The following is a 17,373-nucleotide window of genomic DNA, read 5'->3' on the forward strand; positions in this document are numbered from 1 at the left end:
GCTGCTTATGAAATTACAGTAAAGGTCGCAGGTGCAATTTCTTAAGGAATATGATAACTTGGATATCCCATGAACAGTTTTGAGTGTGATTGAAACGTATGGAAGATGTATGTGAATATATATATATATAATTTGTTTTTTAAATTATTTTTATTTATTTTATATTAATTTTCTGATTTATTTGATTATAATAATTTAGGATAGGAATATATAAGCACCTTTTGCTTCTACCTTTTCAGTCTTTCTGTTTTGTATATTATATAGAATAATATTGTATTATATTGCAATGATTGACTGAATAAAATACATAACAACAACAACAACAACAACAACAACAACAACAGTATCAATATAAACCATGCATTTTATTAGCTGTAGTGAACTCAAGGGATCTATTTCTGGCCTCTGGCTGAAAGACATGCAGAGGTCACTGGAGGTCACATGTTTATCAGGAGACTGCAGTATACATACATTTATGAAGGAATAACAAACACACTGTTATGTTGTTAAAATATTAAAGTGGGTTGTGCATGAAGGGATTTTGTAATAATAACCAGGAAACAGAACCTGACTTTATTTTAAAAAAATTCAGTAAACAAAAAGTGCCCGTATAGACAATCTGGGACCAAACTCGTGTGATCATGATGCTGTTGTGAATTGTTGTAAAGTGTGTGTGTGTCACCCAGCCCCCCTCCCCTCTGCGCTCCCTCTCTTTGTCCCTCCTCCACAGCCGTCGTCGTCGTCGTAGGAGGAGGAGGAGCAGGAGGAGGAGGAAGAGGAGGAGGAGGAGAGCTCTCCATCGAGCCGCGCATCCTGCTCCAGAGGACCACCGGGACGATCCCCCGCCGCCGCACCGACAACCTTCACTTCACTTTCACGCTCATTTAGCGCCTCTCCACCCCCCCCCCCCCCCTCTCTCTCTCTCTCTCGGACACCCGCGCGTTGCCCTCCTTCTGAGATGCAATCCTATCGAACCATTTCCCGGAGAATATCTTCTTCCTCGTCCGTCGCTCCTCGCTGATCGAGAGGATGCCCGACGCGGCGGCGGCGGCGGCGGCCGGTGCCACCGGCAGCACCGGCGGCGGCGACGGAGCCGAGGGCTCCCGGCACCGACACCGAGCCCAGCAGGGGGACGCGGAGAGGCCGGAGCCGGGCGCTGCCTCCGGGGTGCTGGGTGAGTGCTGCTGCTCGATGCGCACAAAGGAAGCAGCAGACAGGTGCACGTGCCGCGCCGCCGCGCTCCGTCCTTTTGTCTCCACGCGCGCGACCCAAAAGTACCACTTTAATAAGACTGTAAGGCCTGTAAATACTCATGTCTGTGCAGCAGTAGCTTCATGTGTATGATATGGTGCCTTCAGGGACACCCATGCGGCTCCATTGTGTCCCACAGTGCGCGTCTGGGTTCTGACCTTATTCTGGTCTCCTCCCGGCAGCACATGCCTGCTCCTCTGTTTATCGGCAGCCTGGCTACTTGTGCTCATGTCTGCCCCCCGCATCTTGTTTTTTGGGGGGCTGCTTTTTGCAGGCTCCCCATTGGCTGCTGGTTGTGTTTATTTACGTGGATTATTCCGTTTACATGTGTTTTGTGAGATCTGCCAGGTAACCAAAATGCGTTTGAACTTCATGATGTCATCCACAGTGCAGCCTGACGTCACCGTGGGTAGAGAGCCACGCTGCTGCATGGGGCAGCTGCATGTTTTGTCATTCAAGGTTTATTATGAAGCCGCAGAGACTCTCACGGTGACATCGTCGTGGCGTTGTACGTGTGTTCCACATCGGGTCGTATCTGTATTATTATTCAGGGGCGCGCATTCTAGCAGGTGTCGACACAGACGCTTTCTGTTGACTCCCCATGAGCCTGATGGTGCATCAGAATAGAACAACATCGTAGTTGTCTTGTTTCGAGGATTGCGAGCGTTGCTATTCCTGAAGCGCAGCCCGGTGTCGGTGTCCGTGTAGAGGGAGGGAGCCTCAGCTGCCGGGCCGGGCCGGTGCCGGTGTGCGGGCTGCAGGCTGTAATGCTGCAGAGTGATGCAGTGGAGGGGCCGTCGGCCATGTGCTCGGGTCGAGGTAACCTGAGCCGCGGCTGCAGTGGAGCCGCCGCGGGGTCCTGACGGGGTTTCAGGAGCCTCAGCAAAGGGATTAACATTTTTAACAATATTTCATCCACTATAGAAGCATTACTGGAGGACGAGGAGGCTGCGCCTGGAAGGCTAGAGCGGATAGCAAAACAAGAGTTTACTCCTGTACCAAATCCTCCATAAAGGGGGGTCGATGCTCTTTGACCGCTGGGTCGAACCATCTCAAGATAACAGGAATGAACACCTTTAGGAAGAGAACTCGAAGGAACCCCGACTAGAAAGTATCATTTGTATAAAAAAGGTATAATAAGGAGGACGTTGTATTTCCTTTTAACTCCCCGATGCAGCAGGATTCTCTCAGAAGAGTTCGCTCGGACCAAATCCCCCAGAAATGGGGGCCGATGCTCTTTGACCGCTGGGTCGAACCAGTGTGGGCTTCAGTCACTCGTGGGGTACAGCCACGCGACATATACACCTCAAACACAACAAGATGACACGTTCAGACGTCTGACTCATACGAGGAAAAACAACCGGATAAAAACACAATGTGGATAAAAAAGGGTTCAATAATAAAGAAGACATTCTGTCCCCATCAGGACCACCGCTTTGCTTAGTTGCTCTCAGATTCAAATGTGCTCTTGTGTGTGTGTGAGGACATCATGTCTGACAGGGAAGGCATGGACAACAACAACAACAACAGCCCAGGGGAAGGTAAACAAAAAGAGTCTCAGACAAACAAACAAACACAAAGTTTGAGCGGTTGTAAACCTCCCGACTCGCCTCCGTATCTCATCGTCCGCGAGGCAGAAGGTTTTTGGGGTTCTGGGTTCTCACCCCGAGGTCACATGTCCGTCACATGACCGTCACATGACCGTCACATGACCGTCACACGACCGTCACACGACCGTCACATGACCGCCACATGACCGTCACACGACCGTCACACGACCGCCACATGACCGTCACACGACCATCATACGACCGCCACACGACCGCCACATGACCGTCACACGACCGTCACACGACCGCCACATGACCGTCACATGACCGTCACACGACCGCCACATGACCGTCACATGACCGTCACACGACCGTCACATGACCGCCACACGACCGTCACATGACCGCCATATGACCGTCACACGACCGCCATATGACCGTCACACGACCGCCATATGACCGCCACACGACCGCCACACGACCGTCACATGACCGTCACACGACCGTCACACCGTCACATCCACCACGACCGTCACCACGACCGCCACACGACCGCCACATCCGACACGACCACACGTCCGTCACATGACCGTCACACGACCGCACCGCCACACGACCGTCACATGACCCGACCGTCACATCAATTCACCACACGATTTGCCACATACCGTCAACCGCCACCGACCACATGACCGTCACGACCGCCACACGACCGATACTGCCATGACCGCCACATGACCGTCCACCGACCGCCACACACGACCGTCCATCCGCCACACGACCGTCACACGACCGCCATATGACCGTCCACCGACCGCCACCACGACCGTCACACGCGACCGCCACACCGACCGCCACATATCCGACCGCCACATGACCGCCACCACGACCGCCACACGACCGTCCACACGACGCCACACGACCGCCATGACCGTCACGACCGCCACACACATGTCCGTCACACGACCGTCACACGACCGTCACACGACCGTCACACGACCGCCACACGACCGTCACATGTCCGTCACACGACCGTCACACGACCGCCACACGACCGCCACGACCGTCACGCCACACGACCGTCCTGCCACCGACCGCCACACGACCGCCATATGACCGTCACACGACCGCCATATGACCGCCACACGACCGCCACACGACCGTCACACGACCGCCACACGACCGTCACACGACCGTCACACGACCGTCACATGACCGCCACACGACCGCCACACGACCGCCACACGACCGTCACACGACCGCCACACGACCGCACACATGACCGTCCACGACCGCCACACCACATGACCGTCACACGACCGCCATATGACCGCCACACGACCGCCACACGACCGTCACATGACCGTCACACGACCGTCACACGACCGTCACACGACCGTCACACGACCGTCACACGACCGTCACATCGCCTGACCGCCACCACATATGACCGCCACACGACCGCCACACGACCGACACATGACCGCCACACGTCAGACCGTCACACCGCCACACGACGCCACACGACCGCCACATGACCGCCACGACCGCCCGTCACACGACGCCACCACGACCGCCACACGACCGCCACGACCGCCACACGACCGCCACATGACCGTCACATGACCGTCACACGACCGTCACACGACCGTCACGACCGCCACACCGCCACGACCGTCACATGACCGCCACCACGACCGCCACATGACCGTCACATGCCGTCACGCCACGACCGCCACATGACCGCCACACGACCGCCACCGACCGTCACACGCCGACCGCCACGACCGCTACACATGACCGCCACACGACCGCCACGACCGCACACGACCGTCACATGACCGCCACACGACCGCCAACCGTCACATCGACCGCCACACGACCGTCACCGCCATATGACCGCCACGTCACATGACCGTCACATGTCCGCCACACGACCGTCACACGACCGTCACACGACCGCCACACGACCGTCACATGTCCGTCAGATGACCGTCACACGACCATCATACGACCGCCACACGACCGTCACATGACCGTCACACGACCGTCACATGACCGTCACACGACCGCCACACGACCGTCACGACCGTCACACGACCGTCACACGACCGCCACACGACCGTCACATGACCGTCACACGACCGTCACATGACCGTCACACGACCGCCACACGACCGTCACATGTCCGTCACACGACCGCCACACGACCGTCACATGACCGCCATATGACCGTCACACGACCGCCATATGACCGTCACACGACCGCCACACGACCGCCACACGACCGTCACACGACCGTCACACGACCGCCATGACCGTCACATGACCGCCACATGACCGCCACACGACCGTCACATGACCGCCACATGCCCGCCACACGACCGCCATATGACCGTCACACTACCGCCATATGACCGTCACACGACCGTCACATGACCGCCACACGACCGCCATATGACCGTCACACGACCGCCATATGACCGTCACACTACCGCCATATGACCGTCACACGACCGTCACATGACCGCCACACAACCGCCATATGACCGTCACACTACCGCCATATGACCGTCACACGACCGCCACACGACCGCCATATGACCGTCACACTACCGCCATATGACCGTCACACGACCGCCATATGACCGTCACACTACCGCCATATGACCGCCACACGACCGCCACACGACCGCCACATGACCGCCACACGACCGCCACACGACCGCCACATGACCGCCACACGACCGTCACATGACCGCCACACGACCGCCACATGACCGTCACACGACCGTCACATGACCGTCACACGACCGCCATATGACCGTCACACTACCGCCATATGACCGTCACACGACCGTCACATGACCGCCACACGACCGCCATATGACCGTCACACTACCGCCATATGACCGTCACACTACCGCCACATGACCGCCACATGACCGCCACACGACCGTCACATGACCGCCACACGACCGTCACATGACCGCCACACGACCGTCACATGACCGCCACATGGAGGATGGGGGGGGGGGGGGGGGGCTGGTTCAATGCACATGAGGAGCAGCATCAGCCTCCATCGTCTATCTGAATTTTTGGAACAAAAAACAAACAGAAAACATGAATCAGACAATCATATTCAATTGTATTCTTATTTATTTGTAGTTATTTATTGGTCAAATTTTTAAAAAACATTTATTAACAATTATAACTTATTTCTTTGTTTTTTTATTTATACATTTATATTTATATATATATATTTAGGCTTACTGTATACAAGGAATCGTCTCAAATAAAGTGTTTTCTTAGATTATAAAAAACAAAAACATAAACCAAACGATCATATTTTTAATTCTTTGTGGTTATTTATCACTATTACATATTTAAACGACTATTAACAATTATAACTTATTTCTCTGTTTTTTTATAGTTACAAATTATATTTATTCTTTTTTTTTACAGATACAGATAGGACACACACAAAAAGAACACCAACAAAACAGTATTAAATTATTATAATTATTAGAGGACATTTTGGGGGCATGTGTTGTCCCTCCTCATGACACCAGGGGCAACATTATATTTCTCAGGGTCCGTCTTGACCTTTGCCCCGGTGTGTTTACAAAGTGTTCAGAGAGTAAGTCTCTGAGCCTCGAGGCCTCAGACCGATGAGAGCTCCTCAGAGGGTTCCCACCTCAAAGCTTTCCTTTTTCTGTCCTTCCTTTTTATCACTTTTCCTTGTTGATGTAGAATATATCGAAGAGCATCACTGCATTGAGCCGGGGGCGGAGCGTCCCATAGTTCTAACTATTACATCCGTAACAACGTCAAGTAAAGCCGGTCCACACAATGCACTTCTTCTGTTTCTTCTCTTTAGTTTCTAACTATTCAGATGCTAAATGTTCCAGAGCAGCTGTCGTGTGTCGAGCTGTTTCAGGTGAACAATGAGCTCATTGAAGCTAATATGGAAATATTTGTGACGCCATGTTATGCACAGTTTCCCATAATGCACCCTGTCATCTTTCGGAGCTTTTTTGGGGGGGTTGAATTTATTAAAGAAAGTTCAGACGGGCCGATGCGTCGGTCAAGAGGTCGGAGTGTGTGATCAGACTAGAGGTGGTTTTCACTCTTCTTCTACAGTTTTGCATCTTCTGTTCCTCGTCTGAGAAGTCCGGTCGGATTATGGCTCGATTTTAAATGTGGTGAAAAAAAAAAGTTTTGCAACCGAGGGAGAAACACGCTGTTCGAGCTCGCATGTTCACACTGTGAACGTTGATGGGTGAACGCCTTCATCGGGCTCGCCTTCATCGGGCTCGCCTTCATCAGGCTCGCCTCCTTCCTCCTCATCTGTGTGTCTACTGGTCAGTCCACACCGGACACAACCACACACACACTTCATATGGTCAGAGGATCAAGGTTCTGGTCCGAGGATAAGGGTTCTGGTCCTAAGATCAGGGTTCTGGTCCTCGGCTTTTACGTCCCTGTGGCTGCAGAGTGGGCGGAGCGGGGGTGTGGTTCTGGGAACGGTGTCTAATTGGCCTCAGCTAGTGGCTGTTTACCAATCAGCCACCAGATGAGGCCAATCTGTGTGTGTGTGTGTGTGCATCTGCCCCCATAAAGGAGCGGTAGGGACTGAGCGGCTCAGTCTGCAGCGACAGTAAAGGACATCTCGATACTCGTCTCTGATGAGCGTCGTGAACGCCGCTCCTCGTCTTCCTCCGGCGTGAACGTTAAACATGTCAGGATCAAACGCCGCGTAGATCTTCCTCAAGGAATCAAAGCTTCGCTGCAGACGTCTTCCTCTGCTGGTCATCGTGTGGGGAAAGGAAATGGGAGGATGGTGTCATGTACAATAATCACTGGTTCCCTCTGAGTATGGATTGGAGCCTCCTCCCATATTTCCGGTCCAAGAATAGAATATTGTAGCATCATAAAGACTCAGTCAGCTCGATGCACTCTTCATGATCACTTCCTCTGCTACTCACCAGCATCGCTTTGACGCTGTGGCTGATTATCTAATGATTCTGATGTCCAATGACCTCCTGGAAACTAGAGCCCCTCATGTGTTGATGAAAGCAACGTCATTTCTAGATTTTTTCCCATAGTTCATTTAACTTTCACACAAAAAAGATGTACCACAACTTTCCTCAGAGTCAGAGGAACTAATACCTTTTGTTAAAGCTCCTTAAACATGTATGAGTCTCAGTCTCATCACCTTTTGTGTGCTTTGAATAAAGAACAATGTTCGTGCTGGAGCTATTCACGCCGCCATATTCACTTATTCATAATGTGTGACCCCCCCCCCCCCCACCCCCCATATCCAGCCGGTTGGTCTGATGGAGGAGTCTGCACCAACTGGCCAGTGTTGAATCCCTCCAGACTGCATCAGTTCACCATTTAATACCTTCATCACCAGGGAGGACATGTACATATTGTTTAGGGGTCATTGTTTCCCCACTGACTGAAGTCCATTTAACCGTTGTTCAAAACTGATGAATATACTTATTTAGGCTTAGAGGATATGAGTAATTGTCATAAACATTTCCATAATAAGACTATCAGGCTGTAGTCTACAGATTCAAAGAGTTTTATTACATTTTTTGAACAAAAAACAAACAGAAAACATAAATCAGATGATCATATTCAATTGTATTGTTATTTATTTTTGGTTATTTATTGTTCTTTTAATTTTGTTTACATTTATTAACAATTATAACCTATTTCTTAGTTTTTTCCAAATTAAAAATTATATTTATTGATTGTTTGTGTGTGTACCGACCTAGTACAGGCAACACAGATAGCACACACACAACAAAGAACAGAACGCTATTAAATGATCATAATTATTAGAGGACATTTTGGGGGCATGTGTTGCCTCTCTAGTGAAATCAGGGGCAACATTATGTTTCCTAGGGGCAGTGTTGCCCTTTGCCCCGGTGTGTGTCCGAGGCTGTTCATAACAGATGTGACAGCTCATGCAGCATCTCAACCCTAATGAACCTCAGGGAGCAGGAAGTGAAGGAGGCGAAAAGAGAGAAAGAAGATGGGATGAAGGGGGAAAGTGATCCTTCAACGATAGTGCTGTGTGAGCACTGTGGCTTCTCCTCTGCTCTCCTCTTGTCCTGCTCTTGGCCTGCAGCCACGCGGCGGCTCCAGTATCTCATGTCATCGTTGTTATCTGGAGGCCAAGGGCGAGCGCCCGCTCATGAGGAAACCAGAGTTCTGAGGTCCAGCAGCGCCGCCGTCTCCATCCCGTTGGTCACGGAGCTGGAACGGACCCCTCCAGGAGAAAGACGGTCCTAATCTCAATCACACCATATTTAATCTGAGAACAGGTTCCTCCACACACAGAAACACAAAGGTTCCATCTGGAACCCAAAAGGGTTCTTCAGAGTGATGCCGTAGAAGAACAATTTCTGGTTCCACTAAGAACCTTTTAAAACCAGGGTTCTCTAAAGAACCATTTTTTAAAGAGTTATTCAAAGAACCGATAAAGGTGTCTCAAAGAACCTTAAAAACATGGTTCTTTAACGAACCATTTCTGGTTCCACACAGAACCTTTCAAACCAGGGTTCTCTAAAGAACCATTTCCTTAAAGAGTCCTTCAAAGAACCTATAAAGGTGTCTCAAAGAACCTTAAAAAAGGCACCATGTCCAACATGGTTTCTTCAGTAGTTGATGGTTCTTCGTAGAACCACAAAGCCTTTTAAAGAACCATTTGAGAACCATTATTCTTCCGTGTGTCGTGGTGGTTTTAGCCACTCTAGCCACTTTGGTCCAGACTGAAATCATCTCCACGTTGCCGTTCATGAGGCCTTTACTGACCGTGGTAATCCCGAACCGTTTGTCTTTCTGTAAACCACGAGGCTAACGTTCTTGTTTTTTAGTGAAATGTCTCGACGAATATTTAATATATTTGTCAGGATGAATTGTCGTAGTTTGGCGATCCCTTTGACTTTTCATCTCACGATAACTTCATATTCAATGTTTTATTCCTCCAATACTTTAGTTTATGACCAAATAACTTCAACACTATGTGTTTATGCATCTGAGCAATCGAGTGGTAACAAAATGATCACACCATCCTCCGACATGTCCGAGTCGGAGATATTACGAATTTCTGACAGCTATAATATCTCCTCCTTGGTGACTATAAAGCTAAATACTCATTGATAAACGACTCTAAACATGGCTACAAGCCTAATCAAATCATTCAGCCAATGAGAGATGGAGACTGTTTTGTATTTGGTGCACAAATGGAAGACACATCTCAAAGCTAATACATTCGATATGAACACAAGGCTAGCAAGGCTTGCAGTTGAGTATCCATATTGGACTAATACGTTATTTCAATGTGGCGTGAAAGGAGCATTTAAAGCTAATTAGCTCATATACGAGGGTGTTAACATGCTAAACTAAGGATAACACAAGAAACATTGTAGCTGCTAAACTTCAGAATGATAGTATTGGGATTTTGAGGACATTAGCACGCTACCGTTAGCATGTAGCTCAAAACACAAACTCACAGTCCTCTTCGTCTTTTGTTTACGGTTCTAAATGTATAAATAATGTTTAGTTTCTTTTTGCAGTACTACAGTAAAGATGTCCCGCCTCTGTGTAATTGTGATAAATGAGATGCTAAGACTATGTCCTGGTTATTAATGGCTAGAGGAAGAAGAATGTTCTTTATGGTAGCCTTCAACTTAAACTTTTATATACACGACCGTTCAAAAGTTTGGGGTCACTTAGAAATGTCTTTATTTTTCAAAGAAAAGCACAGTTTTTTCAATAAAGATAACATTAATCAAAAATCCACTCTATACATAGTTAATGTGGTAAATGACTATTCTAGGTGGAAACGTCTGGTTTCTAATGAAATATCTCCAGAGGTGTATAGAGGCTCATTTCCATCAACGATCACTCCAGTGTTCTAATGGTACATTGTGTTTGATCATCGCCTTAGAAGACTAATGTCTGATTAGAAAACCCTTGTGCAATTATGTTAGCACAGCTGAAAACAGTTATGCTGGTGATATAAGCTATACAACTGGCCTTCCTTTGAGCTTGAAGTTTGAAGAACACAATTAATACTTCAAATATGAATCATTATTTCTAATCTTGTCAATGTCTTGGCTATATTTTCTATTCAATTTTCAATTCATTTGATAAATAAAAGTGAGTTTTCATGGAAGACACGAAATTGTCTGGATGACCCCAAACTTTTGAACGGTAGTGTATACACGTTTTGATTTAATGGTTTAAAAAAAAAAAACGCACAACACAATGTAATTTGTATTTAACAGGAAACTTGTCACCTTCTCTTTCTTATGCACCTTCTGTCCTTTTTGTAACGCCAAAGGCAGAAAAGAAGCTGTTTGTGTTTGTGCGTTGGCACTGAGGCGTCGGCACTCAGTTAACTCTGGTTTATTTGTATCACCACCCAGCATCAACTCCCTTCTCCGCCTCTGCCCATGCAGTTTGAAGGCATCATCATGCATCCGGAGCTCCATGTCCACGCGGTGATGACAAACACCTCTTGAGACTGAGAGCCGAGAGAGAGAGAGAGATGAAAAGAACGCATGAGAAGGAGGGATTCTGCAGGATGTGGATGAGAGAAAGAGGGATGATAGCAACACAAATATACTGAGAGTAGGGAGAGGAAACTGAGAGGCGAGCAGGTGAGAGAAAGCAAAAAGAAAAGACACGTGGAGGGCTCTGCTGCAAACGGGAGACGAGGCCTTTTCATACCCTCTAAACACACATCTGTGTGTGCAGCTGTTGCTGGGAAAGAGAGATGTGGAATTGGGCGTGTTTGCAGACTGTGCGCCTCGCATTGGGAGGGTGCAGGTGGGCGATGTTGGAGGAAGCAGCAGGGAGGGAGCAGAGGAACGTCGGGTTGAGACGCGTCGGCTGCAGAAGCAAAAGCAAAAGCTCGAGTCACGATATCTTCACAGGTGGAACGGTCCAATTTGGTATTCCTTTCAGACGTTCCCGCTGCGTGACTCGATGACTCGGTGTGTGCATGTTGTCGTCCATGGGGGTCACAGCAGTCTCAATCATTGCAAATGCACACAGAGAGACTCACGAAATGCAAACGATTGAGACTGCTCTGACCCCGTCGTCGTTGAACCTCTCGATATGTCCAGCGAGGTTTGTTTCTTTATTTGTTTGTGTGTTTTACGGTCTGTATTTTGGTCTCTGTGTGTAACTATGATTTTACAGGATGGCGATATATATACAAATGCTCCTAATTAAGGAGATTGTTGGGTGTTAGAACCTGATGAGACTCTCGGTCCCACTCACCGCTGTAATCATTCTCATAGGGTCATTTGTTTCATTCCCACGCTCAGTAGTTGTGATAAAAGAAATTCTTCATTGCTGAATCCCCATGTCGTCAGTCCCTCTGGCTTGTATTACATTATGTATGTGTATAATATGTATATATATATATATATATATATATATATACTGTATATATATGCGTCTCTCTGTCTGACCGGCTGGAGAAGAGTCCAAATGACTCGCTGCTGAATATATATATATATATATATATATATGTGTCTCCAGCCTCCCAGGAAATACACACTGCTGTTGCCAGGCAGATTAAAAAGAAAAAAAAGAGGCATTTGTCTCTCAAGGTGCATTTGAGAACACGATGACATCAGTGCGGTACATTTACACTGCAGGCCACAGACACGGAGAAAGGGGGAACATTTAGTCTCTTGAATGATTTTATCTGTATGTTAACGGTCCATGATAGAATATACGATGTCGTATTTAGTTTATTTGAGATGTGAAGTCAAGCTAAATACAAAAATCTACTCCACATGCTCCGCCCACAGGCCTCTTTGGTGTTCTTTTGTTTTGTTGCATGTTAATGATATCTGTATAAATACTAAGAAAAGCTTTTATCAGGTAAAGTGGTCACTTGATTACACCTGTCATTACAAACCAGCAGTGGTGACTCAGCAAATATCTTGTTTAAAACAAACACGGGTCCTTTCTGCACAGACGACATCCAGACCGTGAGCTGGTGGAGGGGCTCTGAAGTATGACGTCTCCGAAAGAACGAGAAGCATAAAACACATGATAATATATTACTGTTTTGATTCTGTGTGTGGTCCCCGAGGGGAAATAAATCCCCCGCTCCGCCGGAAGTCGTTTACATTTACGAGCGCGGCGTGTCGGGAACGAGGAGGATTACATGTGCAGTGAAGTAGCTGCGGGACGCGTCGGCGAGCGCTTCCCATCAACAAAACACCGAAGCAATCACCAAATGGATTCATGAAAAACAAGAAGCATGAAGGTCGTCACTTCACCCGACACATTCTGTCCGGCCCCATAAGGAATGACTTGAATGTATAACTTGAAATGAGATAACAGTCTATTTATACCGTTATAAACGTCTTATTCAAGCCCCCGGAGCATCACTGCATGAGCTATATAAAGTGGTTAGTTTTATATTGAATATTGATATGATCATTTCTACAAATAAATAAAGAGCATATGGTTCTTCCTGCCCATTTGAAATGAACGATTGCTCCTCCAGACGGATTTATTTTTTCCGGTTGCAGAAACAAACGTTTCCGTCAAAACAAAAGGAGGACGAGAGATAGCGGCGCACGTCTTTACGGAAGCAACATCCTCCCACAGGCAACGCTGACGGTTTATTCGTGGATGAAACACAAGAATATTTTCTTTCTTTTCATTTCTCATTTCTCTAAAGCTACCTATCAGAAAGCGGTCTCCATGGAAACTGAAGACTATTATCTATGCATTATATAGGCCTTAAACTTTTTCCTTCATGGAGTTCTGCACAACAGCATTAACCCTTTCAGCACCAAGCTTTTTTTAGGCCTCTGCTCCGAAAAGTGCATACCCAAACTAAAAAGGCTGTATCTCCGCAACCACTCGGGCTACTTTAATAATTTTTTCATTTTTACCTTTTTTAATGTTGTTGTCTTTTGTTCAGATGTGTACATATCAGTATATATGTTACTGGGTAAGAGTAAATGAAGATGGCACACAGAAAAAATATTAAAATGTCAGGTCCGAATTGAAAAAAAAGCACTTCCAGGATGATTATGGGGTGACTATGGGTGAGTGGGTAGCAGGTCCGTCTTTCAATCAGGGGATTGGAGGTTCAATCCCCGCCCTAGTCGATGTGTCCTTGAGCAAGACACTTAATCCTGAGTTGCTCCCTGTAGCTGCGTCTACAGTGAATGAATGTAACAGTATTGTAAGTCGCTTTGGATAAAAGCGTCAGCTAAATGACATGTAATGTAATAAATTATATGTTTGTGATGAGGCAGTTGAAAAGTTTAAAACTCTCACAAATCATATTAAAATATGTGAACATTCTCCCTGCATAAAGTTTGACTTTGAAAAAGTGAAGCAGAACAATGTTAGAAGGTTTTAGTCCAGAGAATTTAGGCCAGGTCTCCAAAACGGCCATCTTGGCACATTTAGATTTTTATTTTCTCATGTAACAAACCATATATTTTCACTTCTATGTTACTCATGGTGTTCAATATTTCCGAATACAGCATTTTACAACTTTTGTAAGAAAGAAATGAATCCTCTAGTGTCACAATCAGGGAGAAAACACGAGGTGGCTTGTGCTCATGGTCACAGAGTTTTTAGAAAAGTCCCTAAAGCACCGAAAACAGTCGTTCCTTCAGTGTGTGTGACCTTCACCTCGTAGCGCTTCGCCTGAGATTGTAATAATCTTCACGGCTCACACACATGCACATAGACAAACACCCGTGTGAGATAAACACCCATTTTACCAACATAAAACAATATTTGGGATCTATGTATATGTCTATATTTACAGATTATACAACTTGGCTGTAATGAAATAATTTAGAAATAATATTTTAACTTTTTTTACTTCAAACTGAACGTTATCTCAAACCATTCGAACATCAACATTTGAATGTACACAATACCTGTGGCACACTGTGACGAGGTAAATCTGGGAATAAGCGATCAATCCAGAATGATTACCCTCGTTGAATCCATCGCAGAAGGGAAGATGAGTAAAAAAACAAAAATAAGGGATTGTTAGTCGTGGTCTGAAACATCGAAATCAAGACGTTGAGGATATTTAGTACATTCAGTGAACTGCATGTAGCTAAATCAATATGTTATAATTGATCATGTGTCACATCACTGCTACTAATGAGCTTCTTTCAGCTCATTGGTTCAGACTTTATATTCTCATCAGCTGCAGAAAGAAAGAGAAAAGCTCTGTAAACTTTTCCCTTTAAGAGCTGGAGGAGACCAAAACAGAGCTACAAGCTCAGGGAATAAGTGACCAGAAACACACCGTAGGTTGCCAATGTTTTACATAACAGGGACCGTGAAGACCCGTTCTGATTGGCTGTTATGGCTCTGAGGAAACTACTTCTCCATGGCAGCTGAGAGGCGTTCGTATCTGTAGGACTTGGCTCCGACTGAGGAGGGAAGCCTCGATGGCCGTGTATGAACACAACCACACAACGGATTGACACACATGCTGAGTAGTGTGGTTTATAAACTGAAGCATTGTGGTGAAACCAATCTGTTGGCTGCACCAGGAGTGTGTGTGTGTGTGTCTGTGTGTGTCCGCCGTGTGCGTTGCCCTCAGCGATGAATACAGGACTCCATTAGAATGGCTGTCATGACGCCTCACCGCCTGCAGCTCCTCGAGCTCAGAGAAGCAGGCGGCCAGGGCTCAGTATCTGGGAGAAGCACTTTGAGATTAACTGAAACACCTTCAGCTCGTCTCTGATGTCTGAAGATGTTCTTCGGGGGGGGAGCGCTGTGGAGCCAGATTACGATGTCAGAAGCTCTTTGTAAGTACCGCAGAGGGATCCTTTCAATATTAATGCCACTTTTGAGTCTCTTTTTGGATTTATCTCGACAGAAAATATCTTCTGCTAAATGTGTTTTGAAGGCTTCTCTGTCTCTTCAATGACTTTCTTTTTTTAAACTTTATTTTATACAAATATAAAAGAGTGAGTTAAGAGTAAGAGATAGGTCCATTAAAACCATGATACTAATCAATACAACATGAGTTGAAGCTACAATAGTCAATATTCATTCACATTAAGTTTTGAGGAATCTAAGCAACAACAAAAATAATGGCATAAATTGATTTTTATCTTCATTGACTTTATTTTTTACTTCATTTTACGAGTGAGAATTTTTTTAGATGACAACCAAGAGAGTTAAGAGTATGATAAATGACTGTTGGTTTTATTACCTGATAACACAGCTGTGTACTGTGGTTTTATTACCTGATAACACAGCTGTGTACTGTGGTTTTATAACCTGATAACACAGCTGTGTACAGTGGTTTTATTACCTGATAACACAGCTGTGTACAGTGGTTTTATTACCTGATAACACAGCTGTGTACAGTGGTTTTATTACCTGATAACACAGCTGTGTACAGTGGTTTTATAACCTGATAACACAGCTGTGTACTGTGGTTTTATTACCTGATAACACAGCTGTGTACTGTGGTTTTATTACCTGATAACACAGCTGTGTACAGTGGTTTTATTACCTGATAACAGAGCTGTGTACAGTGGTTTTATAACCTGATAACACAGCTGTGTACAGTGGTTTTATAACCTGATAACACAGCTGTGTACTGTGGTTTTATTACCTGATAACACAGCTGTGTACTGTGGTTTTATTACCTGATAACACAGCTGTGTACTGTGGTTTTATTACCTGATAACACAGCTGTGTACAGTGGTTTTATTACCTGATAACACAGCTGTGTACTGTGGTTTTATAACCTGATAACACAGCTGTGTACAGTTGTTTTATTACCTGATAACACAGCTGTGTACAGTGGTTTTATTACCCGATAACACAGCTGTGTACAGTGGTTTTATTACCTGATAACACAGCTGTGTACTGTGGTTTTATTACCTGATAACACAGCTGTGTACTGTGGTTTTATTACCTGATAACACAGCTGTGTACTGTGGTTTTATTACCTGATAACACAGCTGTGTACTGTGGTTTTATAACCTGATAACACAGCTGTGTACTGTGGTTTTATTACCTGATAACACAGCTGTGTACTGTGGTTTTATTACCTGATACCACAGCTGTGTACTGTGGTTTTATTACCTGATAACACAGCTGTGTACAGTGGTTTTATTACCTGATAACACAGCTGTGTACAGTGGTTTTATAACCTGATAACACAGCTGTGTACAGTTGTTTTATTACCTGATAACACAGCTGTGTACAGTGGTTTTATTACCCGATAACACAGCTGTGTACAGTGGTTTTATTACCCGATAACACAGCTGTGTACTGTGGTTTTATTACCTGATAACACAGCTGTGTACTGTGGTTTTATTACCTGATAACACAGCTGTGTACTGTGGTTTTATTACCTGATAACACAGCTGTGTACTGTGGTTTTATTACCTGATAACACAGCTGTGTACTGTGGTTTTATTACCTGATAACACAGCTGTGTACAGTGGTTTTATTACCTGATAACACAGCTGTGTACTGTGGTTTTATAACCTGATAACACAGCTGTGTACTGTGGTTT

General features: G+C 46.1%; 1 protein-coding gene across 2 annotated transcripts in view; it reads left to right on the forward strand.

Moving 5' to 3' along the window:
- The first annotated feature begins 956 nt into the window (after positions 1-956).
- ano8b (anoctamin 8b) overlaps positions 957-17,373 on the forward strand; it is a 37,343-nt gene continuing 20,926 nt past the window's right edge. The window contains exon 1 of one of the 2 annotated variants that reach the window (XM_056414707.1): positions 957-1,174. In XM_056414707.1, coding sequence (XP_056270682.1) covers positions 1,030-1,174 — 145 coding nt within the window. In that variant the 5' untranslated portion in view covers positions 957-1,029. Of the gene's footprint in view, positions 1,175-1,214; positions 1,294-17,373 lie in introns of those variants that run through there. The other variant, XM_056414708.1, reaches the window with a different exon arrangement.

This window comes from Pseudoliparis swirei, chromosome 5 (genome assembly GCF_029220125.1).
Source record: "Pseudoliparis swirei isolate HS2019 ecotype Mariana Trench chromosome 5, NWPU_hadal_v1, whole genome shotgun sequence".
In the NCBI taxonomy this organism is placed as follows: Eukaryota; Metazoa; Chordata; class Actinopteri; order Perciformes; family Liparidae; genus Pseudoliparis; species Pseudoliparis swirei.